Source organism: Rousettus aegyptiacus, unplaced genomic scaffold (genome assembly GCF_014176215.1).
Source record: "Rousettus aegyptiacus isolate mRouAeg1 unplaced genomic scaffold, mRouAeg1.p scaffold_m13_p_2, whole genome shotgun sequence".
Taxonomy (NCBI): Eukaryota; Metazoa; Chordata; class Mammalia; order Chiroptera; family Pteropodidae; genus Rousettus; species Rousettus aegyptiacus.
In genome coordinates this window covers 156,363,184-156,390,831 of record NW_023416295.1, presented here as the reverse complement: position 1 = coordinate 156,390,831, position 27,648 = coordinate 156,363,184, and the positions used below count along the sequence as shown (strand labels likewise).

Below are 27,648 nucleotides of genomic sequence, written 5' to 3'. Positions count from 1 at the left end.
GGAAATGGCAGAACACGGATTAGAACCTAAACCTTCTAAATCCTGGCCTGGATTGCCTCCTGTCCTGGGGCTGAGTGGGTCACTACCCCAGAGTCTGCACTACCATTTCCCCGCTGGAATCACGGAATCTCTGGCTGCGGCTTCCTCTCCATCAAGTCGGGCTAAGCAGGACGAGGTAATAAAGGGCGGGAGCCTGAATCTCGGCCCCGCCCCTCCCCGGGTGGTGCGGTCGGGCCTTCAGGCTCCCGCGATGTGACTGGCCGGTCTCTGCAGCGAGCGTCCCGATTGGCCCCCTGGCGGCCGTTGAGATTTGAACTCTACGTTTGTCGCTCAGCCCGCGCGGTGCCGGGTTCAGAGGCAGGTTTTTGCCTCTGCTTGCGGGCGATTGGCTAATTTCTCTGCCCGCTTAAGTGCTGCCTCGTTGATTGCTGCCACTGTGCACGCCCTTTGTTTCCTTCATTTCAGCCCCACATCCGAGTCCGAGGAACGGCGGGTGAGGTTTTCAGGTAAGGTGTGGTGTTAATGGAGAGCTGGGAATGAAGGCTGGGAAAACCGGGTCCGGGGTAATATTAGGCAGCGTACGATAGGCAGAGAGGTCTAATGGATATATCTTTGGGGCACGATGTGGTACAAACAGTAAGTCTGATAGATCTACTATTGAATTTGGGCAAATCGCTTAAGCTTTTTTATCCTCAATGTTCTCATCTGTAGATTGGGCCGTGTTATGCACTATATGAGATTGGGATTTGGAAAATCAAATCATATATGATCTATGCAAATAGTCTAACAGAACCTAACACAGTAAACAGGTAATAAATGTTAATGCTTTCCTATTCTGGAGCCTGGAAACCCACTAGCCCATGCCCACAGTTATAGCCTCAAGGGAGACATTCTACTTAAGAAGCTTTGCCCATAAAAACGGAAATAATAATGCAAAAATAACACATTGACATGTCACTTTACAGTTCTTTAAACACTTGACTCATTTGAACCTTCGAGCAACTTTGTGACCAGACATAACCCTATTTTACAGATGAAGCCCGGTGGGGGGGGGGGGTGACATGACCAAGTGGTAGAGTCATTACTAAAATTAGATTTTAGTCCAGGGTTGATCTCACAGTCTTTAAGGTAATGTTATCAGCTTGATGTAAGACTAAAAAGCATTGTATATTGGGAGTGGGGTGGATAATAGAACCAGAAGAAAAGACAGGCCTTAGATGCGTACCCCGACATATTTGCTGTTTGATTTCCAGCCCTGAGAGCCAGTAGGAGAAGGATGTCTCCCCAACTGTGTGAGTTCCATCTGCCCTTAACCCCAGAGGAATTGTTGAAAAGTGGAGGGGTGAATCAGTATGTTGTGCAAGAGGTACTGCCCATCAGAAATCTTCCATCGCAGCTCAGAGGTAAGACTCCATAGCTGCCACTGTGCCATCCCAAATATAATTATATTGTCTGTCTGTTCCACTACATCACTAAACTCAATGAGGGCAAGGAACATGTCTTTCCTATTTTATACAGTTTTCTCCCTAGCATACCTGGGGTATGTTACAGGAAGAGTGCACTCATGGACCACCTTATCTCAGTTGTTCATTAAATAGTCTGGGTGTATATGGGAAAAAAATTATTCTAGTTCTCCACCTCTTACCAAATGTCAAAATAAAATTCTGGTGGATCTGAGAGCTACAGGAGAAGGTAGCTTTCTCAGAAAGTCTGGGACTTTACCTGACCTGTTTCAAGAAACATTTTTTTAGCATCTAGAACTGTTGTTTCCAAGAGTGCAATAATGGAAAAAATATAATATATTTGTACAGCTGCAACACTGTACAATATATGTGCATTGCAATTATCTGTTGAAACCTGTAGATGACCAAGGTTAATTTATACATTATCAAATAAGACCCCATAATGTCATTGTACTTACTGGAAGTGGTCTTCTATCAGATTGCTTTGGAGCAGTAGACAGAGTAGAAATTAAGACTCTGGAGACTGCCTGAATTTGAATCCTGACTCTACCACTCTGACCTTGGACAAGTTACTTATTCTCTCTGTGCCCCATTTTCCTCACATGTAATAATAGGAATACTAACCTACTTCATTTATTATCTCTTACAACAAGAAGGATCAGTTAATACAGCAATTTGATAATGTATGCCCATCTTATGTCCTCTTGGCCTCCCCATTATGGGTGCCAGGCTCTTATGTACAGAAGTAGAAAAGGAGATTTCCTATCTTGTGCTTTTTCTTTTCTTTTTCTTTTTTTTTTCAATTCTACCAGAAGCTTCCTAATAGATTTAGCCAGAATTGGAACATGTACTCTTTCCCTAACTAATTAGTAGTAAAGGAAATGGAATTACCCAGATTGGCTAAATTGACCAGGACTGTTACTTAGGCACCTCCCTAAACCTGGACATATCACCATCTGGTAAACAAGAAGTAAGTGGAGTGTGGAGGTCGACTGATGGGTGGGCCAACCAACAGTGTCCAGAGATAGACTAGTCTCCATAGTGTGTGGAAATGTGTGTCACCAGTTGCACATGCTGCACACTGTAGCAAACTGTTCTTCAGTTATTATAACGTGTTATTTTTTTCAAATGGATGACCACTCTTTATAAGAATCCTTTTATATATATATATATATATATATAAACAGTTGGATTCCTTTTGGTGTTTGAACCCTAAATACAAAGTTCTACTATAAATATACAAAATCAGTTTATTTAATTTATTCAAGTGTATGTTGCTATGTTATGTGCCAGACACTGTACACTGTTCTAGGCACTGGCAATACAAGAGTAAAGAAAACAGACAGAAGACAAAGTTCTCTCAAGATTCTCAATTAGTAATAAATATGGAGTATGTCAGATGGTTGTAAGTGCCAACAAGAAAAATAAAGAAAGATAAGAAGATACAGTGTGCCTGAGTAGGGACTGGTATTTTATGTTGGATGATCAGAGGTTTGCTGATAGGTGACATTCGAACAGAGACCTCGAAAGTGAAGAAGTGACCTATGCAGGTTCTCAAAGAAGGGCATTCCAAACAGATGGAAAAGCCAGTGCCAAAGCGCTAAGATAAGAAAATGCCAGTGTGGTTGGAGTGGAGTAAGCTAGGAAAAAAGATCGGGTGGGAAGTAGTGCAGATCATTCTGAGTCTTATTCTTCAAAGTGTGGTTTTCAGATAAATCAAATGCGCATTTAAATGGGAGAGGCACTGGTCTTCAGTCATATAGGTCATGGTCAATACTTTAGTGTAAGTGGGTCAGAAAACCATTGGGTTCTGAGCACAGGAGTGACATGGTTTAACCTTTCAAAAGAATCACTAGCTGACTTGAGCAACTAGAAGAATGGAGTTGTCCTTTACTGAAGTTGGTTAGAATATGAGAAGAGCCAGTTTTAGACTGTTGGTTATTTCATCATGGAATTCAGGGGAGAAGTCCCACCTAAAGATATTTGAGATTTATTATTCAGTATGTAGAGGGTATGGAGCCATGAGATTGGAGTGAATGTCGACGGAGAAGAAAAGCAATTTAAAGTCCTAAGACCTGAGACAGTCCAATATTTAGAGGTAGGAGAGATGAAAAAGAACCAGTAGAAGAAACTAAGAACCAGCCATTGAGGCAAAAAGTGAATGAAGGCGCTAAATGGGAGCTAAATTAAGAGAATATTTCAAAAAGGAAAGGCAAGATAACTGCAAATTAATGTGGAATTGCTGGTAACCTTGAAAAAGCTGTGTCAGAGTACTGGGGGCAAAATCCTGACTGGCATAGGCTTATGAGAAAATGGAAAGAGGTTAGACATGGTGAGTTTAGATACTTTCTGATTGTTTTGCTTTAAGGAGTAGCAGAGAAATGGGGTGGTAGCTAGAGTGGGAGGTTAAGTCAAGGGGGGATTCTTTTTGTAAGATGGGCAGCATTACATGTGTATATGCTGAATGGGAATAATCAGAGAAAGGGGAAAGCCGATGATACCTGAAGGAGAAGAAACAATTGTTGGAGCAATATCCTTTAGTAGGTAAGAGAATATGTGATCTGGTACACAGGGGGAGGCAATGGTTTTATTAGATCATGGACAATTTATCTACAGTAAAAAAGAGAAGGCAGAGAGTCTACAAGCACAGATTCAGTTATGGCAGGTAAGTACAGAGCTTAGGGCAGCTGCAAGTTTTTTTCTCTTCCATTCCATTTTCTCACGGAGGTAGGTAGTGAAACTAACAGAGTGAGTTGGGGAAGAAGGTCTTGATGTGAGGAAAGGTATGAAATAATTGCTTAGAAGAAAATGAATAGACCTGGGAATTTGTAATAGGCTTACCAGAAAATTCTAAATCATAAGTTTAAAGTGGTAATGCAGTGCAAGGCTCAAGCTTTATTTTCTAGGCAAAGCAAACCAGTATGAAGAAAAGAAGAGTTTGGTGGAATTTTTTCTGTCACAGAAAGAGCTATGTATACAACTTGGTTCAAAAATGACCTAACTCCATACAGCCCTGCCACTCTTGCATGCTATAAGACATAATTAGATTCTACTGCCCTTTATGCTAAAGCAATACAATCAGGACAAAAAGAACATTGAATTCGAGAATCAAAAGATGCTGGGTTTTCAAAATGTAACATAAGTAGTAACAAATTAACCTAAGTGTATTATAAATGATTAACATAATCACACTAAAAGAGTGGAGAAGAACCTACCCTAAGTAACTTTGAAAAGCTTATTTTCACTATATACTATATACAAAAGAACTTTGCACAATTATTATAAACTAGTTAGTAAATTTATTTTTTATAGGGATGTGGGTTAGCAATCCTGAAACTGCTTTATGTGTATACTAGGATTAAGCAAAAACATAAATGAACTCTTGTGTTTAATATGTACAGAGATAAAAATAGATATAGGGTGTGTGTGTATGTGTGTACATACATTTATACATTTTCTCTACTGAGAGGGCCTAAAAACAATGATGTACTCCAATAGTAGTGAGCCTAAATAGTGCATAGAACATGGTTTCTACATATTATTCTCCCAGAAAAGGAAACAGGACTCTATTGAGAACCTGATGCCAGGACAGGGCCAGGGAGAATACAAGATAAGCTGGAACTTCTTGTGGTACAAGAAAGTAAGACAGCACGAGTGAAGGGAGTATGTCAGAAGGACATGGGCCAAATTGAAGGAACTCCCAGTGGTCGAGTTTTGGACAATTTGAGCAGCCAAATAAATATTAATGGGAATGAACACAGAATAAAAGAAATATCCATGAATCCACTCTAGTATAAATACATAATTGAATAAATAAATGAGGGGAAAGAGACAGCTCATCTATAGTGGCATACCCATTAGTAAATGTAGAAGGAATGATGAAGATAGAAAAGTCGCCATTTAGTAAATCCACAGTAATAATTGTGGCAGGAAAGAATCAATAGATGCTTGGATTAGTGGGCAAACATGACGAGAAACAGGATGTTTACATAGGTTCAAAGCATCTCCCTGCAAGATACTTATTAATTGCAAAGGGCAAAATTGTAACATTACAGTGGGGACACCTGGCAAACACTACCAAGTGATCAAAATTGACATGAGCAGTAATAAGACAGGAACATCACATTCTTCTTGGTATGATGTATCTAAAGGACCCAAACTCCCTTCCATGATAATTTGCCAAACATGCATAACCTCAATCTAATGATGAGAAAACATCAGACAAACCCAAACCGAGGGACATTCTACAGAATAACTGGCCAGTACATTTCAAAAGTATCAAAATCATGAAAGAAAAAGATCAGAAGACACTAAGGAGACACTACAACTGAATGCGTTGTGGTATCCTAGATTGGACCCTGGACCAGAAAATGGACATAAATAGAACAGCTGGTAACATTCAAATAAAGTCTGTAGATTAGTTAATAGCGTTAAATTAATATTACTCTCTTGGTTTAGAATAAGTCCTTGTACTGTGTTTTATAAGATGTTAACATTACCTGGGAGAAAAGTACAGGAACTATACTGGTTTCGCCACTTTTGTAATTTAAAAAATTTAAAAAAAAAAAAAAAAGATCCTGAGTTTGTGTTCACTACCAACGACTGTAATTTGGACAAGTCACATAACTACTCTGACACTTATTTTTTTTCCCCATAAAAATAGACATAATACTGTCTACTCTGTCTAGCTCAGAGATGTGAAGCTCAAGTAAGGCTTTACTTAAAAAACAGAACAAAATGTAAGATATTATAATAGGTTATACTGAAATAAACTATTCCTTTTGTGATTCTACCAATAAGAGCAATTAACTCGATTTTCTGCCATGAATAGAATTTACCAAAAAGGCCTCTCCCCTCTGTATTAATCAGTTCCTTTCATCTTTGTAGCATTTCAGGCTGCCTTCCGAGCTCAGGGGCCCCTGGCTATGCTGGAGCACTTTGATACTGTCTACAGCATTTTATAGTAAGTGAAATACCGGTTGGTACTTTAAATAGAACTGGTGGCTATTTGTTCTAACTTTGCATGTTAGTCCTGAAATTCCAAATTATAGTTCACTGATAAATGGTTCTGGGTGGTGCTATGTCTACTGGTGAACATTTTACTCCAACTTGCCACTGTTTTATTCAGCTAAGCAATTTCACATGTATTTTAACCATTAGATTCTTCAAATTAGACCTGATCTGTTAGAATGGGCTGGTTCTGCAGGTTGCTTTCTCACCCCCCACACTTTCTTTCCCTCATAGTCACTTTCGAAGTATAGATCCTGGCCTCAAGGAAGATACTCTGGAATTCCTGATAAAAGGTGTTTATGGGTCAGGGGGTAGGGGGTGGAAGGTGTTTGTCATTGTTTGTTTGTTTACTACATTTTATCAGCCACATGATGATATCAAGGCTGTGGTGATTCAGTTGGTTTGGCTAAGTCCAGGGACCTTTGATCTATTAAGGTCTGTAATCTTGGTGGTCAACACAGAGTTATGTGTGTTCACTGTAAGGGCAGACCAACAAGAAATTCTCCCTGCTTTTGAACTACCTCTCTTTAATAGAGGTGATGCTTCTGGTTGCCAGGGAGAAATTATGGTAACCGGAATGAGAGAGTAGGGACAGGACATGTTCACGGTATCAAGGTCAGGGGTCCTAAAGGACTTAGCTTGTATTGCAGCCACTGAGAGATGAAACACAGATCTTTGGTAATCTGATGGCTGCAAGTACTGGGTGTTTTAAAGTTGGGGTTTATGAGGAAAGTAAATGAAACTGACTTCGAATTCTGCCCCTCGCAGTGGTATCCCGCCATTCCCAGGAACTTCCAGCTATCCTGAATGATGCAACTTTGAGCGTATCAGATAGAAGTGCCCACCTCAATGCCCTCAAAATGAACTGCTATGCTCTGATACGCCTCTTGGAATCCTTTGAGACCTGCCAGACAAGTCTCATGGACCTGGACGTTGGTGGGAAGGTAACTTGGAGTTCCAGGCTCACTTCATATGAGCCCTGGAGGGTTAGGGGAATTGATGTAAAGAAGGGAATCCAGTGAATAATTCTGAGACTCCTTTCTGTTTATAAGGGGGTGCTCAAAAGTATCACAACATATCCTTACTTGATAAGCAGCTCTTTCATATTTTGGAACTTGTAATACTCTTGTATTACCTTCTACCTTGTCTGAATGCTGGATAGTTCAGGTGCTCAAACTAGCAGATCTTGACTCTCTATTTTTCCTAAAAGTATACATGATTTTTTTTTTTTTTTTTAGGGTAAGAAAGCCCGGGCCAAGGCAGCCCATGGCTTTGACTGGGAGGAGGAGAGGCAACCAGTTCTTCAGCTTTTAACACAGATGCTCCAGTTGGACATTCGTCACTTGTGGAACCACTCAATAATTGAGGAGGAATTTGTCAGGTTGGCAGTTAAAATGACTACAAATAATACTTAATCATGAGGAATGAAGGCTCTATTGTTATATCTGCCTTTTAAATACTTCATTTCATGCCTCAGTTCTACCTGTAATACATAGAAGAATATTCATAACATTGAATTATTAGGAATAATGTTAAAAACTGCTGTGAATTTCTTATCTTTAATGTCCATTTATTAATTCATGAAATAGTATTTATTTGAATCTCCTAGGTGCGTGGCTGGTATCATTATAAGCACTAGAAACAAAAGTTTCTACCCTTATAGAGTTTATATTATAGAGCAGAAGCCAATTCTTAAAATAAGTAAAATATGTTTTATAGTTTATTACTGTAGAGAAATATAGGGGGGATGTGAAGTTTGCAAGAGGGTTGTGATTTTTTTTTAATTTTTATTTTTCTATTGCAGTTGACATTCAATATTATATTAGTTTCAGTTATACGGCATAGTGGTTAGACATTTATTAACTTACGAAGTGATCCCCCTGGTAAGCCTAGTATCCACCTGACACCATACATAGTTATTACAATAACATTGACTGTATTTCCCGTGCTATACTTCACATTCCTGTGACTATTTTGTAACTGCTAATTTGTACTTCTTAATCCCATCACCTTTTTCACCCAGTCCCCCAACCTCACTCCCACCCTGCAATCATCAGTTTGTTCTGTGTATCTATGAAGGAGGGTTGTGATTTTTAAATCAGCCAGTCTAGCAGGACTTCTTTGAGCCAGTGACATTTGAGCAAAGACCCAGAGGAGATAATCAGAGCCTTGAGACTATCTGGGGGAAGAGCAAGGTAAGGAAAGAGAATAGCAAATGCAAAGACCCTGAGGAGGGAGTATGTCTAACATGTAATTAGGCCAGAGAGGTGGCAGCTGAGAGAGGGTGAGAGCGAGCGAGGAGGCTATGAGGTCAGGAGCGGGGGTCAGTGGGAGCCAAACTGTGCAGATCCTTATACGCCATCACGACAAATCACGTTTTCTCAGAGTGCGACGGGGCCACTCGGGTTCCAAGCAGGGCAGTAGGTGGTCTGACTTGTACTTTAACAGGATCATCCTGGCTGTTGTGTTGAAACAGACTGTGGAAAGGAAAGAGAGAAGTGGGAGACCAGTTAGGAAGCTGTTGCAGTAACTTGCACAAGAGATGACAGTAATTTAAACCAAAGAGTTGCAGTGGAGAGGAGGAGGAGTGGTTGGAGTCTGTACTTTTCTTCTTAAGGTAGAGCTTACAGGAGGAAATGACAGACATGTGAGGTTTGAGGCAGAGTGCAGTCAAGGATGACTGACCCACAGTTTGGCCTGAGCACTTGGAAGAATGGAGTCGCCTGGAACTAAAAAGACTGGCGGGGCATGTTTTAGGTGGGCGGTTAGCAGCTCTGTTTTAGACATACCAAGTTTGAAGTGCTTATTATGCATCCAGGTAATGTCAGATTAGAATGTACAAATCGAGTACAGGGAAGAGGTCTGGCCCATAGATACACATTTAGGAATATAGTGTATTTATATGAATGGTATTTATAGCCATGAGACTGAATGAGATTACTAAATCACCACATAGCTAGAAAGGTATAGAAATCCAAGTACCCTGGGGTACCCCTGCATTAAAAGGGTGAGATGATAAGGAAGAACCAGCCAAAGAAACTGAGAAGGCAGTCTGGCATTCTTGAAGCCGAATAGAGCATGTTTCAAGGAGAAACGGGTGATAGACTATATCAGATGGAGCTGAAAGTCCATATGGATGGGGACCGAATTGACCATTTTATTTAACAATGAGAAGTCATTGGTGACTTTGTCCTATCTTTTACCATATATTCAAGTTCTGTACAGGCATCATAATTAGTTGAAAGCTGGTAATTCTGAAGGACCATGTAGCTATCTGGGGTCAGCAAAGCAACTTGGTGTAGAAGGTGGTAGATAGAATGAAGTAAATTAGCAGACCCTGACTTTGGGGGCAGCAGAGAAAGACTGAGGCAGAACCCCAGTATAATTGAGTCCAGACAGCTGATTTCATCATCTCACTTTCTTCCTTTCTCAGTTTGGTTACTGGTTGCTGCTACCGCCTCCTGGAGAACCCCACCATCAGTCACCAGAAGAACCGCGCCACCCGGGAGGCCATAACACACCTGCTTGGTGTAGCCTTGACACGTTATAACCATTTGCTCAGTAAGTTAGCCCTCCACTTTGTCCCACCCTTTTCATTCTTCCTGTAATTGCTCATGTTTAGTACTTACACAGGTGCCACTGTGAAGATCATCCAGATGCTGCAGCACTTTGAACACCTGGCACCTGTCCTGGTGGCAGCTGTGAGTCTCTGGGCAACTGATTATGGAATGAAGAGCATAGTGGGAGAGATTGTAAGGTAACTAACTCTCCCTTCTCTAAGTTTCTAATTCTCATTTCTTAGGGAGAAAATAAAGGTTAGAAATATAGTATATTCTCTGTGCAACACTAGATTCATTCAGCGATTAAATATCAGTCTTCTCTTACTTGGAACTGAATTATCTTGCTATGGCTGTGTTTTCTTCTCTGCATAGAGAGATTGGACAGAAATGTCCCCAGGAGCTGAGTCGGGACTCTTCAGGGGCAAAGGGCTTTGCAGCCTTCCTGACAGAACTAGCAGAACGTGTCCCAGCCATCCTGATGTCCAGCATGTGCATTTTGGTAGATCATCTAGATGGAGAGGTACGTGGTACCCTGGGGATCTCAGGTTCTTCTGGGAGTTTTAATTCCATTGTTAAAAGGTTATTTCTTAATAAAAGGTAGCATTCACATGAAGTCAAATTGTCTAGTCTTATCACTGGCAGTTCCTATAGAGAAGCGGATGAAGTTTATTGAATAAAGAGCCTATTTCAGGGTCAAGGTGGTTTTATCCAGGTCTGGTAGGGACATGACAGTTTCACAGTTTAAGTCTAGTGAGAGTGATTCAGCAGTGATTCTGAGTCCCATCCATTTCTCAGGGTGAAGCTTCTTCCTACCACCTGACTCACCTTGCTTTCTCCATACAATGAGTTTTCTCAAATCAATCCATGTCATCTCCCTCACTTCTCTCTTTGAATGCTAATCTAGCCATTTCCCAAACTGTTGCAAAGCACTCCTAGATGAATATTGAGGACAAAGACTCTCCACCCATTCATCTAATTTACTTCAACTTCTTGTGCAAGACCCCATTCTCTTGGCCTGGAAAAAAAGCCAAACCCTGTTCTCCACCAGACTCTGTAATGGACTTGCTTGGTACCCTGGGACTGATGTTTGCTTCTCTGTGTCTCATTTTCTGTCATAAAATAGGAGAGTGGGAGGGAAAGGGGGTGCTTATTAGCAAGGATCAAAAGATTTGAGACCTCAGGTAAAAGGTAATAATTAATGTTTTTCAAATGTATATTGGCGAATAGATATGATTTCATATTCAGTACCACCATGATTACTGGGTGAGCCTTATGGGGAAAATGGTTTTGGGCTCTATTTATTTTATCCCTACATTCCCCTCTGAGCAAACAAGGTTCCTCTGGGATTCAGCTTTTTCCAGTGACCTCAGAGAGTTGACCAGAAAGAGTTAATAACTAAGACAAGCAAGCTTAACCTTGACTAAAGGCCTTGCCCTTTTTTGGTGCCTGGACAAGCATAAGAATGTAGGGAAAGGAGAGTTAGTATTAGAGTGCAGAAGTTCATATCAACTTCGCTTCTCTCTCAGAATTACATGATGCGCAATGCTGTGCTCGCAGCCATGGCAGAGATGGTACTGCAGGTTCTGAATGGCGATCAGCTGGAGGAAGCAGCCCGAGATACCAGAGACCAGTTCTTGGACACCATGCAAGCCCATAGCCACGATGTTAATTCCTTTGTGCGGAGCCGTGTTTTGCAGCTCTTCACAAGAATTGTCCAGCAGAAGGTGATCAGCCTTCTACATGATAAAGACATGGTACCCCTCTATGGGTAGACTGAAGAAGAGAAGAATCCAGTGTCAAAGAAAACTGTCCCAAAGAAGAGTCTAGAGTTCGGATTGTTATTACCAGTAATAAAGGTCCTCCTCTACCAAGGGCAAGGATGGCTGGCTCCATTTAAGGACTTTGCTATGCCTTAACCACTACAAAGAGTGCTCCTCTGCTATTTTGTATCCCAAGGAAAAGCGTCTTTAGAATGAATGGGTAGCTCATTTAGAGTTTACTTTAAGATCATCTTGAGCAGAAAGGATGATTTGGGATGTAAGTTGATCTTCTTCTTTCTATCCCACATAGGCTCTCCCCCTGACACGTTTCCAGGCAGTGGTGACCTTAGCAGTGGGACGTTTGGCAGACAAGTCAGTGCTAGTATGTAAAAATGCCATCCAGCTGCTGGCCAGTTTTCTTGCCAATAATCCCTTTTCCTGCAAGGTAAGTAGGCTTGGACCACCCGAGAAAGAGGAATTAATGGAAACAGGGATGAAATTATGAGATTTAGTGACTCTGATACTCATCTTACCTTGATAGCTTAGTGATACTGACCTTGCTGGACCACTGCAGAAGGAAACCCAGAAATTACAAGAGATGAGAGCCAAGAGGCAAGCTTCAGCTGCTTGTGAGTAGTTACTGCGTAGGAGTCCCCACCTCAGACAGTCTTCTTCCTGCAGCAGAAACTCCAGTGAAAGAGTCTAAGTGAGACTTTCTCATTCAGCTGCAGTGCTGGACCCAGAGGAGGAGTGGGAAGCCATGCTGCCAGAGTTAAAGGCTACCCTGCAACAGCTGCTAAAACTTCCTCAGGAAGAAGAAGAGATCGCTGAGGAAATGGCCACTACAGAGACCACCGAAGAGGTGAAAGGACGCATCCGTCGGTTGCTTGCTAAAGCTAGTTACAAGTATGTGAAAGAATGAAGTGTTCTCTAATGACCTGTTCAGATTTAGAGTTTACCCTTTGAGAAACAATATTTCTTTAAAATGGACTGCACTTAGAATATGCTGCCATCAGATGATGGTAGGCGTTTTCCTTGTAGTAGTGATCTGAACACTAGAGTTACGCCAAAGGCATAGTCCACAATTAAGCATGCTTTTCTACTTTTACAAATGTTTGAAAAAACTACTGAAACAACTACATGTAAATAGCATTATATTAAATATAGCAAAAGTCCTCCTTCCTTTGAAGGAGAAAGCCTGTAAGTATAACTCTAGTTGTATAATATTAAGGAAATTGCCTCAATTTTCTGGACCTTGGTTTCATTATTTGTAAAATAAGTTGATTAGGTCATATGATTTCTAATGTCTTTTTAATTCTAAATTCTGTGAGCTAATAATATCAAACTTTCTTAATCCTACCTTAATCTTTGAATCAACCTAGTATGAATCCTGATCTTAGAGAAAAGATTTCTCCAGTGTTTTTGTGACTCCAGAACTTTGGAGCAGCTTAGCAAAAAATAAAAATAAAAAAAAAAAAGCCCTTAGAGCTTCATCAAGTATTCTTAGACCTCTGCTAGTTATTTATTTACTTTTCACCTAATTAGACTCTCCAGAAAAGGCCGAATATCAGTAGAATGTGACTAGTTTGCTCTCCCTTATGTCTCTCTGGTGTCTCTCTTTACTAAGCATAAACAGAGACTATAGTTTTATGACTGCTTCTTCTGCCTCTAAGTATGCTAGTAGTATTTTCTCCTTCTATCAGTTAGAAAAAGATTTCATCTCATTTAAAGATGTCATCTCCTCCTTCAGAAATCCTCAGAAGTCGGTCATGGGTTAAGGTCTTAATAACTGAGATGTTTGCTTCCAATTACAAATTTAAACATACATTAGAACAAAACTCTTCAAAATAACTTTTTAACAGTTTAACTTTGATAAATTTTTTTAAACAAATTTAAATTTAGAAGTAAATTTTTTATTTACTTTTTAAAAATTAGACAATATATCATATGGTACAAAATTTTAAATTACAAAAAGGACATGATGACATGAAAAGTCCCTTCCAAACCTGTTCCCAGCCCCTTAGTCCCACAGGGAAGCAATATTCATAGTTTATTGAGTATCCTTCTAGAGATACTTTGTAGACATACAGCCAAAAATGTGTTCTTTTTGTTCCCCCTTTTTACACAAGTGATAGAATTCTCTACCTGCTGATCTACCACCTTGTTTTTTTTTCACTTAACTATGTATGTCAGTGTTTTTTTAATATTTGTACATAAATACTGCCTCAGTATTTTTTATGGCTAATTAAGCGTCATCGTGTGGATATACTGTAAATTAACCAGTTACTGAAAGTTTATTTTTCCAAACTTTCACTTGGCAAAGTTTTTGAACAGATGTTTGTAATGCGTTTGTGATTTTTAAAATTTAAAAGCCTTATTTGGTTGTTTCAAAGACTGTAGGTAAGCCTTGTCACTTCAGACACAGGAAAAGCATTTGAGCTCCACCCTTCGTAGGTGCTTTACAACCTTCAAGCGTGAGAAGTGTTCCTTTTCTTTGTAGCAGTAGGTCTAAGTGCTTCATGGAATCATGAGGCAGGCTCCCTTACAAAAGGCTACAATGACACTCTTGTATGCCAGGTTTTTTTTAAGGTTGTGGTGATGTTTTTATGGGTGCTGAATTGGTAACAGGTTGATATTCTTTCAGGCAAGCCATTATTCTCACTCGAGAAGCCATAGGCCACTTCCAAGAATCAGAACCCTTCTGTCATATGGACCCAGAGGAGTTAGAGGAGACCAGGTTCCTGAATCTCTTAGGAACTATCTTCAAAGGTAATTCCTTATTTTCCTTTAGTCAACAAACAAAACATTTCAACTAGTTTTTATGGACCATTTACTTTATGCCAGACACTGGCCTGCCTGACAGAACCTGGTGCTGAAAGAGGTCAGAGGGGAGTTGGCAGTGCTTCTGCTCGGAAATAGAAGCAGCCCATGGGCCCAGAATTAATAGTCACCACGTGTGAAAGGGCATTTCCAAACCACAGAGGACTTTAGGAATCTTCTTTGAGAAATGAACCAAGATATTTTAGAATAGGTTCTAAATTTATACCTTCTTTTAGTGTGTGTGGAAAGGAATATCTAGAGAGTTTACAGCTGTTAGATTTCCCAGTCTCAGACATTCTCCAACTCTTAGGCCCAGCAGCTTCCACACAGGAGAAGAATTCCCAGGGGTCTGCAGAGCACATGGGCCCGGGACGGACTAACTGTGAAGACATGCCAAATGGGTCAGAGTCTGAAAAATCCAGGGAAAGGGATGAACTGGTGAAGCAGGAGATGCTAGTACAGTATCTGCAGGACGCCTATGGCTTCTCTCTGAAGATTACAGAGGCCATTGGCATCATCAGCAAGATGATGTATGAAAACACGACCACAGGTATGGTGTACCAAAGTCCCTTTCTGTAAAGACTAGGTCTTGGGGTTGGGAAAACCAGTCTTGTCCATATTTTATTGATGTCTTATCTGTTTCTTTAAAAGACAGGAATTCTTATTTCCATTTACTTTGTATAGCCCCGTGGAACTTACCTATTTTATGCCTATAGTATTTCATGATAGGGTACTATAGGAGTTAACGTTCTTGGGAAAATGAGGAAGGCCTCCACTTGAATGTTGCTACATTAACAAAATTTTTGTCTTTGAGTTCGGGGGAGTTTTGCCAAGAAGATGGGTGACGTTCGTCTGTTCTCTCAGTGGTACAGGAAGTGATTGAATTCTTTGTGATGGCATTCCAATTTGGGGTACCTCAGGCCCTCTTTGGGGTGCGCCGCATTCTGCCTCTCATCTGGTCTAAGGAACCTGGTGTCCGGGAAGCTGTGCTTAATGCCTACCGCCAACTTTACCTCAACCCCAAAGGAGACTCCGCCAGGTATATGGGGTACTCTAGTCTTTGCTGACTTTTCTGAGGTCAGTTTCTCATAGGATGTTTCTAGTCTCCTGAAGAAATTGGGGTGGGAGGGGGCTTCCTAGAGGAGTTCTGAATCCATAGGCAGTAGGTCTATAATGGGGCTTAGGGTAGGGCTGAATTTCCAGTGAAACCCATCCTAGTTATTTGACACTGTGGGGCAATAGCCCAAATCACCTGTTCGCCAGTTTCAAGGTATCATCCTTAGAATGACCTCTGATTTTTGCTGTTCCCACAGAGCCAAGGCCCAGGCTTTGATTCAGAATCTCTCTTTGCTGCTAGTGGATGCCTCAATTGGGACCATTCAGTGTCTTGAGGAAATTGTAAGTCTCCTCACTTCTTTTTTTTAGTTATCAACAAGAATTAATGAGTGATTACTGTGTGTTTAGCAATTTACTCAGCCCCACAAAGAAGGACAAGATTATTTGCTTACAAGTTTCCAACTTAAAATGAATCAACAGTCTAGTTAGTAGCCAAAAAACACAAAACACTTATCAGACAATGCAGCAGATAAATAATTAAGTGCCAGAATAAGGGGCACGAGTGATGGTTATAGTAGCAGTAGTAATGGGATAGTAACACTGTATATGTCAGGCACTGTGCTTAGCACTTCACTCATATTAATGTGTTTAATCCCTACAAGAACCCTATGAGGTAACTTATCTACAGTTTACAATGAGAAATCTGAGGAATAGAGAAGTTAAAGAACTCAGCTACTTAGAGCTAGTTAGTGGTGACATTTGAGATTCAAGCTCAGGCAGAAGAGCTCCAGAAAGTATACTCTTAACTTGTATGTTATACTGATGAGTACAGAGTGGGAAAGAGAGCAGTGTGAGGTGGGATGGTCAAGGAAAGCTTCCTAAAGGTGGTAGGACTTAGGCTGGGTCTCGATGAGTAGGATTTAGAGAACATGAGAAAGAAGGGAAAACATCTCAGAGAGAAAGCCAAAAAAGAGCACAGTCTATATTGTAGAATATGGAAGATCAAGTTCTGGCTCAAAATTGTTATCTGGAAAAGACAATAAAGCTGGGAATGTGAGTTGGAACCAAAGTGTAAAGGTCCCTGGATGCCTTTCAGGGATCTAGGATTTCACCCTTCTTAGCCAGGAACCCCAGCATTTTAGGCAAATCTGCTCTGAAGCATTTGGATTATGGGGACAAAAGGTGGAGGTAGTGCTGACCACCGGCTTCCCCTGGCCAGGAGCACTATCTCCAGCCACATTTTTCTCCCCACGGGGGAAAAGAAAGCCTGATGGTGGCGACTGGCCTTAGATCTCATAGGCTAGCTACTGATCCAAGTCCCTATAGTAGGCAAAGGAGAGAGGTGTCTAAATGATGAAACACAGTGTGGCATGATGAGATAAATGTCAAAGAGACTGATCCAGCAGTAGCATACAAGGCGATTGGAGCAGAGACTTGGGACAGGAAGGTCCCTGGAGGCTACTGTATGTGTGCAGTGACAAGATGGGGCTCGACTCTGGGGGGTGGGAGGGAAAGCTATAGAATTGCACTTAATCGAAGACAAATCTTAAAGGAAGAGTAGATAGGACTAAGTGACTGATTCATAACAAATAAGGTGACTGTGAAGCTTTAAGCATGTGCGACTAAGAGTGTTGATACTATTGGCAAAATGAAAAGGCAAAGAGCGCTGATGGCTTCCATTTTAGAAATGTTGGGTTTGTGGTAACAGCAAGAAAACCTACTAGAAACCTCCAGAATACAGTCAGAACTATAGAGCCACATGGAACTCAACAAGGTGTTTCAGTATGTCATCTTAATAAACGTAGTTTTGAAGGCATGAGAGTAGAAAAGTAGCAGAGATGGAAGTACCTCCCCAAACCCCTACTTTACATTTTGGCCTTCTTCCTTTTTCATTTCTAAGTACTGAGAACTACTTCAGGTTCTCAATATTCTCTTCAGACAAGTAGACCAAGGATCAGGGCAATTCTGATTTTTTCACCTCAGCTATTTTTTTTTTTTTTTTTCTTCAGCTCTGTGAGTTTGTCCAGAAGAATGAATTGAAACCAGCAGTGACCCAGCTGCTTTGGGAGCGGGCAACCAAGAAGGTCTCCTGCTCCCCTCTGGAGCGCTGTTCCTCTGTCATGCTTCTTGGGATGATGGCACGGTGAGGCTCAGATCCAGACAGGCAGTAGGATGAGAGACAAAAGGAAGGTTCCCTGTTCTGCAGTGATAGTAGTCAGGCCCAGCTGAGCCCTATGTGTGAACTGGCTACCTAAATGGAAAATAAAATAGCGAAAGTATCAGTATCCTCTGCTTAGCAGAAATAGTGGGGTCAATGGAGAAAGAGTGATTCCAAGGGGTGGCCCAGTGTCCGAGCCTCTCTAGTGCTCCAATACCCTTTAAGCCCTCCGTTGGGTATGGTACCTACCTCCCTTGGCATTGTCCCACACACAAAGTCATGTCCATGACTAGCTTCGATTCTGTGGCTTCCTTCCCCTAGAGGAAAACCAGAAATTGTGGGAAGCAACTTAGACACACTGGTGAACATAGGGCTAGATGAGAAGTTTCCACAGGACTACAGGCTCGCCCAACAGGTGTGCCATGCCATTGCCAACATCTCTGACAGGAGAAAGGTATGTGGGGTGATTACGACCAAACTAAGGAGAGTGAGGGTCCTCTTATCCACCCCTCACATACCCACATGCTATCTTTCCTGTTCTCAAAAGCCTTCCCTGGGCAAACGTCACCCTCCCTTTCGGCTGCCTCAGGAACACAGGTTGTTTGAGCGACTACGGGACACGGTCACAAAAGGTAAGCTATCATGAAGGGCTCTGGGCAAAATTGGGTCCTTCGTCTGCAGTGGGCAACTTCTCTCTTCTTCTCTGTAGGCTTTGCCCACCCAGACCCACTCTGGATCCCCTTCAAAGAGGTGGCTGTGACCCTCATATACCAAATGGCAGAAGGTCCTGATGTGATCTGTGCCCAGATATTGCAGGGATGTGCAAAGCAGGCCCTGGAGAAGCTAGAGGAGAAGAGCACCCCCCAGGACGATCCAAGTAAGTGGCAAGAGGGTCGATGGGCACAGTGGGCAGAAGCCAGCTTCTGCTGCTTTCCCTGCCAGACCAGGAGCCACTGCCACCACCACTTCTTACAATAACCCCTGACCCCCTCAGCCCACTGTCACATTTTTGTCACTCAAGTTGGGCCATTCACCACCATCATTCCCATACTCCCACCCCTTGCTGCTTCACTAGTTTATGTAGCACATGAGCAAGGGGAAGGTCAGAGTCTCATGAGACTCGATTATGTCTTTTTCTCCCTGCCTTTCCTCCCCCATTCAGAGGAGACCCCCGTGCTCTCCACTTTCCTGCTGATGAACCTGCTGTCCCTGGCTGGGGATGTGGCTCTGCAGCAGCTGGTACATTTGGAACAGGCAGTGAGCGGAGAGCTTTGTCGGCGCCGAGTTCTTCGGGAAGAACAGGAGCATAAGACTAAAGAGCCGAAGGAGAAGGTGAATGGAGTGCCTGGGCATTGGGGTTCCTGTCCCAAGCAGTTCCCAGATTTGTCTCATGACCTCAGGTCGTTCACATTTCCATCTGAGGATCTCTGCTTCTTCCTTACTATTAAATGAAGCCGGCACTCTGCCTCCTTGCTGCTACTATTCTGGGAAAGATTAATGAGAACAAAGACAGAACAGTCTGTCCATGAACACCATGGTTTTAGGTAAATGGGGAGCATTTAGTTAGGGATGTCAGCATAAAACAGGCTCTGCCTGAGGCAGTGTTTTTTAGAACATGCACACACCCATCAGCCTTGGTGACCAGGCCTGCCACCTGATGTTGAGACCTTGTGTTCGCTCCACTAGAGGCAGTGATGTGTTGCAGACATTGTAGACACAGAGCCTTGCAGCAGTGGGATGAGGTCTGACCTTCTTTATGACCTCGAACCATCGTCTGGCTTGATCTGTCTATTTACTATATACAGGAAATGTTATGCTTCTGTGAAGATGAGTTAAGAAGACAAATAGGAATGCGCTTTGGCAATTTAAAAACAAATATAGGGGACCTAGTTCTTTTCCTCTTTAATTCAGGAGTCCTCCTCTGCAGACAAATTTGCCAATTCTATGAATGGTTTTGCAAAATTTGCCTTACCTCAGATCCATTCATGCAAAATGAAGGATAGGCTGGAATCAAAACCATTGTCTCTGCTCGCCCTGGCTTCTTTTCCATTAGAATGCAAGCACCGAAACCACCATGGAGGAGGAGATGGGGCTGGTCGGGGCCACTGCTGATGACACAGAAGCAGAACTAATTCGCAACATCTGTGAGATGGAACTGTTAAATGGTAAGAAGAATTGCTGAGTGATCTTCTCCCCAGATGAGATAACCTGTACCAAACCTAGAGGTGCTCTTCCAATAGGCAAACAGATACTGGCTGCCTTTGTTCCACTTCTGCTTAAAGTCTGCAACAACCCTGGCCTCTATAGCAACCCAGAGCTCTGTGCAGCTGCGTCACTTACCCTTGGCAAGTTCTGCATGATCAGGTAGGCTGTGGGGTTGGTACTGCCTGCTCAGGGATGATGGGGATGGTATCATTTCCCTGATGATCCTCTCCTTGCCCTTAGTTCCACTTTCTGTGACTCCCAGCTTCGTCTTCTGTTCACCATGCTAGAGAAGTCCTCACTCCCCATTCTCCGGTCTAACATCATGATCGCTATTGGGGATCTGACCATCCGCTTCCCCAACCTAGTGGACCCCTGGACACCTCATCTATATGCTCGGTAGGAGATCCCTCACAATGTAGCTCTGGGAGGTTCTAGTTAAGTCAGTATAAGAATCACTAAAGCTGTATTTCCCCAATCTTTAGCATTACCATGAGAATCTTCCTAAAGCTTGGCCTCTTTCCTCAATCCCAGCTTTCAACTCTAGACAGCTTTCTAACTGCTTCTAGAATGGCACATTAAGAAGGGGTAGTAGATTCCTGCTGAGGCCCTTTCCTGCCATTGTGAGGGTGTAGCCATGGCCCTGGTCCCAATGACTTAAGATTTTATTCCTAGCCTCCGGGACCCAGCTCAACAGGTGCGGAAAACAGCAGGGCTGGTGATGACCCACCTGATCCTAAAGGACATGGTGAAGGTGAAGGGGCAGGTTAGCGAGATGGCTGTGCTGCTTATTGACCCTGTGCCTCAGATTGCTGCCCTGGCCAAGAACTTCTTCAATGAGCTTTCCCACAAGGTAAGAGGCAGAGAGACAGCTCAGGGTTTGCTGCCGTGGGAACATATAGGTCACAGTCACCTCACTCTGTAACATGATTTTCTCTTACAGGGCAATGCAATCTATAATCTCCTTCCAGATATCATCAGCCGCCTGTCAGACCCTGAGGGAGGGGTGGAGGAAGAGCCTTTTCACACCATCATGAAGTATGATTCCCTGGGCCTTGGGGCGTGTTTTTCACAGACTTAGCGATCAGATCAAATCTGTGCAGTCACGTGTAGCTTGACAACAGGAACACCTGAGAAGTGTGTTGTTAGGAATTTCGTCGTTGTATAAACATCACAGAGTGCGCTTACACAAAGCTAGATGTCTAGCCTACCATACACCTAGGCTACATGGGATAGCCTACAGCTGCTAGGCTGCAGACCTATACAGCACGTTGCTGTGTAGAACATGAGAGTACATCAGCCACAGGAGCAAATGATGCAGCCAAGATATGCAGTAAACACAATGTGTGTGAGGCTGTTGCCGGGGTAACACAGCACATGGTTTTACAGAAAATTTTTTATAAGTAGAAAGAGTACACTCTAAAATAATGATTAAAAGTATAATATAGAAAATACATAAACCAGTAACAGTTGTTTATTATCACTATCAAGTGCTATGTACTGAACATAACTATGCTGCACTTGTATATGACTGGCAGCACAGTAGGTTTGATTATAGCAGCACGACCGTGAACGTGTGAGGAATGTGTTGCGCTAATGATGTCACAGCAGCGACGATGTCTCTAGGTGATAGGAGTTTTTTGGCTCATTATAATCTTGTGGGACCACCACGGCACATGTGGTCAGTCATTGACCAAAACGTCATTATGCAGCACAGGACTGTATGTGTGTGAATTCTAACTCTGCTACCTTCTAGCTGTATGGCCTTCAGCAATAACTTAACCTCTCTCTGTCTTTTTCTCCTGTGTAAAATAAGGCCAATAATACTTGCCCCTTAGTTCTTGATAAGATTCAGTAAGATAAAGTGCCTGACACGGTGGTAGGTACATAGTAGTATTCAACTAGGTGGCAGCTGTTTTTGTTATGAATTTCTATTCACAGTAAAACTTCCTCAGGAGAGTGGGGTGGACCTGTGCCTGTGATATGGGAGAGGGCAGGAGGAAGTGGAGATGAGCAACTGCCCTCAGAGAGGCAGGCATGGGCCATGACAGGGAAGAGGCCCAGTGCTGGGGGAGGGTCCAGGACTGATGGCAGTGGGTGGGTTCAGAGCGGCCCTGGGCAATGGAACATCAGCACCCCGCCTCTGCAGGCAGCTGCTCTCCTACATCACCAAGGACAAGCAGACTGAGAGCCTGGTGGAGAAGCTGTGTCAGCGGTTCCGCACAGCCCGGTACGCCGCCTTACTGGAGGGTTCTTTGTGCTGAGAGGGGGCCCCATAGGGGAAGGAGATTCCCTGGGGCAGGGGAAAGTGATGAGGGAGGTTGAGCCTTCAGTCCCTGTGTATCTTGCTGCTCCTCACAAAGCCTTTCCCATCTGCAGAACTGAGAGGCAGTACCGAGACCTGGCCTACTGTGTGTCACAGCTGCCCCTCACAGAGCGAGGCCTCCGCAAGATGATGGACAATTTTGACTGCTTTGGAGACAAATTGTCAGACGAGTCCATCTTCAGTGCTTTTTTGTCAGTTGTGGGCAAGCTGCGGCGCGGGGCCAAGCCTGAGGGCAAGGTGAGCAGCGCCTGCTGGGTTCGCATTAGTTCATGCAGTCTGCAGTGTTCAGGGGCTCTTGAAGTCACCACGTTACTGCCGTACGCATCCCCAGCTGGACTGCAACCACATAACCAGAGTAACCTGAGACTAGATCGGTCTCCAATTCCTGTTCCTCCGTTTCTTTTTTTTTTTTTAATAAACTATTTTTAGAGCAGTTTTAGGTTCAAAGCAAAATTGAGTGGAAAGTAGAGTGTTCCCCCATGTGCCCTCTGTCCCCACACAGGCACAGCCTTCCCTGTTATCAAATCCCCGCCCAGAGTGGCACATTTGTTATAATCGAACCTACATGGATACATCATTGTCACTCAAAATCCATAGTTTGCACTGAGGTTCGCTCTTGCTCCTATACATTCTATGATTTTGGACAGTTGTATAATGAGCTGTGTCCACCATTATAGTATCATACTGACTAGTTTCACTGCCCCAAAAATCCTTCATGCCCCCCCCCTGTTCACCCCTTCCTCCTCCCCAAACCCTGGGAGCAACCACAGATCTTTTTACTGTTTCCACAGTTTTACCCTTTCCAGATTGTCATATAGTTGTAATCATATAATATGAACCCTTCTCAGGCTGACTTCTTTCACTTAGTAATATGCATTTAAGCTTTCACTGTCTTTTCATGGCCTTGTTTCTTTTCAATCATAGAAATAACTGTATTTTCCAGGCCTGGTCTTAATCTCTTTTTCCCTCCAGGCTATAATAGATGAATTTGAGCAGAAGCTTCGGGCCTGTCACACGAGAGGGTTGGATGCAATAGAGGAGACTGGCCAAGGGGGTAGCCAGAAAACCCCATCAGCCAAAAAACAAACCTTGGGTATGTGAGGCAACCCCACAGTGGAGAGACCAGGCTGGCCCTCCTCTCAGATGAAGGTTCCTTTTTGTCTTTTGGACTCAGACCTCTGCCTTTTCTAGTCTCTAGGCACCAGCATCGGGCCTCTGCAACCTCAGACAATGACTTTGTCACACCTGAGCCACGCCGTACTACCCATCGGCATCCAAACACCCAGCAGCGACTTACAAAAAAGAAACCCAGAATTGTCTTCTCAAGTGATGAGTCCAGTGAGGAAGGTACAGTGTTCCCTCCCAGCCGGCCCAGAAGGAACACAGCTTGGGCTGTGGGGGTCTGGTTCTGACGGGGTCCTGCTGTGTGGATTCTCCACCCACTCCCCGCCGAGGTTGTCTTCCTCCCTGTACAGTTTGGGTTTTATTTCTGCGATACGGTCTGGGCCTGTCCCATTTGTTCTCTGAGAGCTATTGTTCACTACCTTTGTGACTCAGCTTTTTCTCATTTCTCCAATTCTTGGAATAGAGCTTTCAGCAGAGTTGACAGAAGATGAGACACCCAAGAAGACCACCCCCATCCGCCGAGCATCTACTCGCAGGCACAGGTCCTAGAAGGTCGGCTTGCCTGTTTCCATCCCTGCTGTGCAGGGTGTCTTGTGGGGCAAATAACATTCCCTTTGTAAAATACTTATTTGCCTCCCTCCTTGGTTTTTTAACATAAATCACTTTATAATAGAAGGCATTTCTCTTAAACCAGCCCAACTAAACTGAGTAGAGCTGCTTTCTTTAGAATGTTTGCCAATCTCCTTGTTTTCTAATGAATAAATATTTTTATATACTTTTAGACATTTTTCCTGAGCTTGTCTTTGTTTCATCTTTGACAGTAGCCCAGGTGCAGGCAGCAGATAGAGGGTTATCGTCCAGAGAGGACGAACCTGGGAGTCCTGGGGCCCATCTCAAGGTCTGGCACCTTTATGTTCCCCAGTGTTTCATCTTTCCCTTCTCGGCCTCTCTACCCTGCACAAGTGGCAGGATTGCTCCTCAGGAGAATCACGCAGTGTCTCGCCTCCAGATGTGTGCTTTTTCCCCTCTGGTGGGCATTCGGCAATGTGTAGACTTATTGTCACAACCTAGAGGGGAGGGGTGCTACCAGCATCTAGGGGGTACAGGCCAGGGATGTTGCTAAATACCTCCAATGCACAGGACAGACCCCATAACAAATAATTATTCACTGTCGATCAACAGCACTGAGGTTGAAAAACCCTGCTCTAGACCAAAGACTGGTTTCCTGTGCCCTAGCCCCAACCCCACTTATATAAGCTCCCTAATCCCATCTCTAAAGATGACAGGTGACTGACCTGGCCTGGCTGATAGGAGGTCAGGACATGATCCCCCTAGTTCTAGACAATGTCTCTAGAAACTGTCTATCAGGGACGCCTCACCATGTTACTTACGCAGCCTCAGGAAGTCTAGCCCTTCAGGCATAGGCGCTGCTAGTGGGCTGCCTCCTGAAGCCGGTTCCCCGCTGCAGCTCCCCAAGCCTTCTCTGCTGAGTCACCTGGACCAAGAGGCAGTGAGCCTGCTGTCATGACAACACTGGTATCTTTGCCGTCATGACAACAGCAGACTGTCAGTAGTGCTCCCCAGGCACTGAACTCCCCCCCCCCTTTTAGACAAAATGTTTTATTTTAAGACAATGGGAAAACATTAAAAGACAAATGTCCATTATATAACCAAGAATATTAAACCTTTGGAAACTATAAATCTTGTAAAATGTGGTAGGCACTTCCAGAACTAAATATTGTAAATTACCCCACCACATGTCTTCTCTAATACCAACAATATTTGATAAGATAAAAAATACCAGTAAGACCCAACTAATTATTCCAAGTCACCAGGTTAGGGGTTAATGTAATTACACAAGTCAAAGTTTCGTCCAAGATATTCCACCTGAAGCTTCCAGTTGAATTCCAGAAATGTTAACAAAAGTATCTTTCTCTTTGGCCTGTGAATGTTTGAATATTGTTCTATCATTGGCTTATATCCACTACAGATACTGGTTCTAGGCCAGCCCTAGGGTCTTCAAGCATTGAGGGCTTGAAATAACTTTTCCAACTCATTAGACATTCTTTTTTCTCTGCTACGCCCTGATCCAAAAGATGCAGATGTCCTTGGAGAACCCTGGGGATTGGGTTTGCTGCTGCCCTGGGGAGTAACCAAATTGCTGCTGTGACCCCGTGGGGAACCTGGAGTAGGAGCCAGGGTAGCTCTGGCTACTGGAACTGGTCCCCCGGGAAGCTGCCTCCTTGTCACGGAGAGTGGCGGCTCTCTAGGACCTAGACCTGAGTCCATACGGCAACATGGGGTGCAGATTCCCATACTCATCCCAAGGGGAGGGTGGCAGTGGTCCGCCTCAGCCTGGGGTACCCCAGAATCTGCTACCACTACCCCAACCTCCTACACCCTACACCTGGGCAGGGGTAGGGAATCGTGATCAAAAATTGTCAGTGTATATCAGGAAACGAAGACCTCACAGTTGCTACCCCCGGAACTGTCCACCTTTTCAGGACAGTAACGAAAATTGACAAGCATGAGGCAAAGGGGAAGCTGAGAAGCCTCAGACACACTTTGGGTAGTGCAGGAGCATGGAGAGGCTCTTGTCAGAGAAAGGGTTAATGGTCCTTAAAGAGGCCAGGCAGGAATGGGACAGTAGCAGCTGCTCTCTCTCCTACATTTCCCTGGCCCAGTCTGCAGCATGGGACTTCCCACTTCCTCTCAGCATTCCGTGCCCTCTGGCTCTGCTCTTGCTGTTTGTGAAAAGCCTGGGCACCGACCATGCAGATGGCTGCAGAATACAGACTCAGCCTTGGCTTGGGGCCCCAAGGAGGGAGGGCAATCCCAGAAAGGGAAGGGACTGGGGCTGGAATCGGGGTGCAGGACAGTGTGCTCTCTGCCTTCTAAGCAAAGGTTATCACCAACTAAACTTAGCCTCCGGCTTTCAGCTAGAAAAAGGGGCTGGTTTCAGGTTACATTGGGCCAGCAGAGGCCCCAGATCCCCATGCCCCTGCACCTGCTGAAGGGCCATTTCACACACATCCCCCTCTAAGCCTTAGTTCCTTTCAAGTGCTCAGAACCAGCCCTCCCTCGGTCTTCAGCTCCCAAACCTGGCACAGCTGGGGCTTCTGAACCCTGGGAGGGAAATGGATTCCTTCCTCTATGTCTCTGTGAGAAGGGGCTGGGGGCCTGTTCCCACCTTGTGCCCAGGACCTCCCAATCTTCCGTCTTCTGGACTCTTCACCCTGCCCCCAATACAGCCTGGTCTCAGGCCCTGAAGAGGAGTCCCTGACTCCCGGGCTGGCCAGCACGTCTCAGAATGGGGAGGGACTTCCGCCCTCACGTCCTTCTCTCCACCCTGGGCTGGAGGTGAAAGGGACGTTGTCTCCTAGCCTGGGTGGTACAGCCGTCACGTTTCCCAGGAGTAACTTTGTGGCAGGCCCTCAGCAGTGATCCCATCCTCCCTCCAGGGCCTTAGGCAGGCCTGCAGGGACAGCCCCTGGTGCACACAGGGCCCGGTTTGTCTACCAATTATCAGGTCTGCAGGCTGCCCGAGCTGCAGGACAGCGTGACCTTCAACGCAGAAACCTCCCCCTTAACATCCTCCCCCTCCAGGTCCCACTGCCCAGTGCCCGGCCCAGGCCCCCGGCCCAGAGAGGCGCCGAGCCAGGGGACAGGGAGGAGGAACGGGGGGGGGGGGTGGGTGCTGAGAAGGGCCGCGCAGGAGGCCCCTCCCCGTCCTTTCCTTCTGCAGTTCCTGTCACTACCGAAGAGCCTCGAGAATTTCCTCAGCCTTCCTGCCCCACAGCCTTGAAAGAAAGGGGACGGAGTGGCAACGTGCAGCCGCCATCCGACCTGAGCTCCGCTTCCAGTCCCCCATCCCACCAGCTCCCAGGGTTCCTTTTTCATCCGTGCCGCAGCATTAACGCTCTGGCTCCTGGATGACCTCACCAGGGCCCCTGTCCTCGAATCCACAGTCTCCAACATGCCCACAGGCACGTCCTCTGCCCTTTCACCAACCACCTCCTCCTCAGGGCGGCTCTGTCCCCTCCCCTTCCTAGTCCCAAGTCCACACGCATAGGGCGTGCACATTCGAAGAACCAGTAGAGTCCAAAAAAGAGGGGCCCGGCTACTCGCGGTTTTACGGGCGCACGTAGCTCAGGCCTCCGCGCCCTTG

At 44.3% G+C, this 27,648-nt stretch overlaps 1 protein-coding gene, 1 long non-coding RNA gene, 1 other non-coding gene and 1 pseudogene across 4 annotated transcripts; 2 read left to right on the top strand and 2 right to left on the bottom strand.

The window, feature by feature from the left end:
- The first annotated feature begins 247 nt into the window (after nucleotides 1–247).
- On the top strand, nucleotides 248–24,261 carry NCAPD2 (non-SMC condensin I complex subunit D2). 2 transcript variants are annotated; one of them, XM_016162834.2, is made up of 32 exons: nucleotides 248–506; nucleotides 1,254–1,403; nucleotides 6,351–6,426; nucleotides 6,708–6,766; nucleotides 7,242–7,417; nucleotides 7,712–7,854; nucleotides 9,907–10,034; nucleotides 10,107–10,230; nucleotides 10,406–10,553; nucleotides 11,560–11,757; nucleotides 12,104–12,238; nucleotides 12,335–12,422; nucleotides 12,519–12,699; nucleotides 14,438–14,562; nucleotides 14,924–15,163; nucleotides 15,478–15,652; nucleotides 15,927–16,011; nucleotides 17,679–17,812; nucleotides 18,149–18,281; nucleotides 18,375–18,459; nucleotides 18,537–18,704; nucleotides 18,990–19,159; nucleotides 19,881–19,992; nucleotides 20,068–20,191; nucleotides 20,273–20,428; nucleotides 20,705–20,882; nucleotides 20,973–21,067; nucleotides 22,179–22,259; nucleotides 22,409–22,592; nucleotides 23,328–23,448; nucleotides 23,547–23,702; nucleotides 23,944–24,261. In XM_016162834.2, exons 2-32 carry the CDS (start codon nucleotides 1,277–1,279, stop codon nucleotides 24,027–24,029), a joined length of 4,191 nt encoding a protein of 1,396 aa, XP_016018320.2. In that variant the 5' UTR covers nucleotides 248–506; nucleotides 1,254–1,276; the 3' UTR covers nucleotides 24,030–24,261. The 2 variants fall into 2 exon arrangements, with proteins under 2 accessions (XP_016018320.2, XP_036093076.1); XM_036237183.1 differs by lacking the exon at nucleotides 248–506 and adding an exon at nucleotides 573–809.
- LOC118614537 lies at nucleotides 6,837–7,165 on the top strand. The gene has a single exon (XR_004956119.1). It is a non-coding gene; the product is annotated as a small nucleolar RNA U85 (small nucleolar RNA).
- LOC107519808 lies at nucleotides 17,798–19,927 on the bottom strand. Its single transcript, XR_001599174.2, has 3 exons — nucleotides 19,800–19,927; nucleotides 18,077–18,144; nucleotides 17,798–17,920 (listed from the first exon to the last, which is right to left on the bottom strand). It is a non-coding gene; the product is annotated as an uncharacterized LOC107519808 (long non-coding RNA).
- LOC107519762 lies at nucleotides 23,855–27,458 on the bottom strand (annotated as a pseudogene).
- Nucleotides 27,459–27,648: the final 190 nt, after the last annotated feature.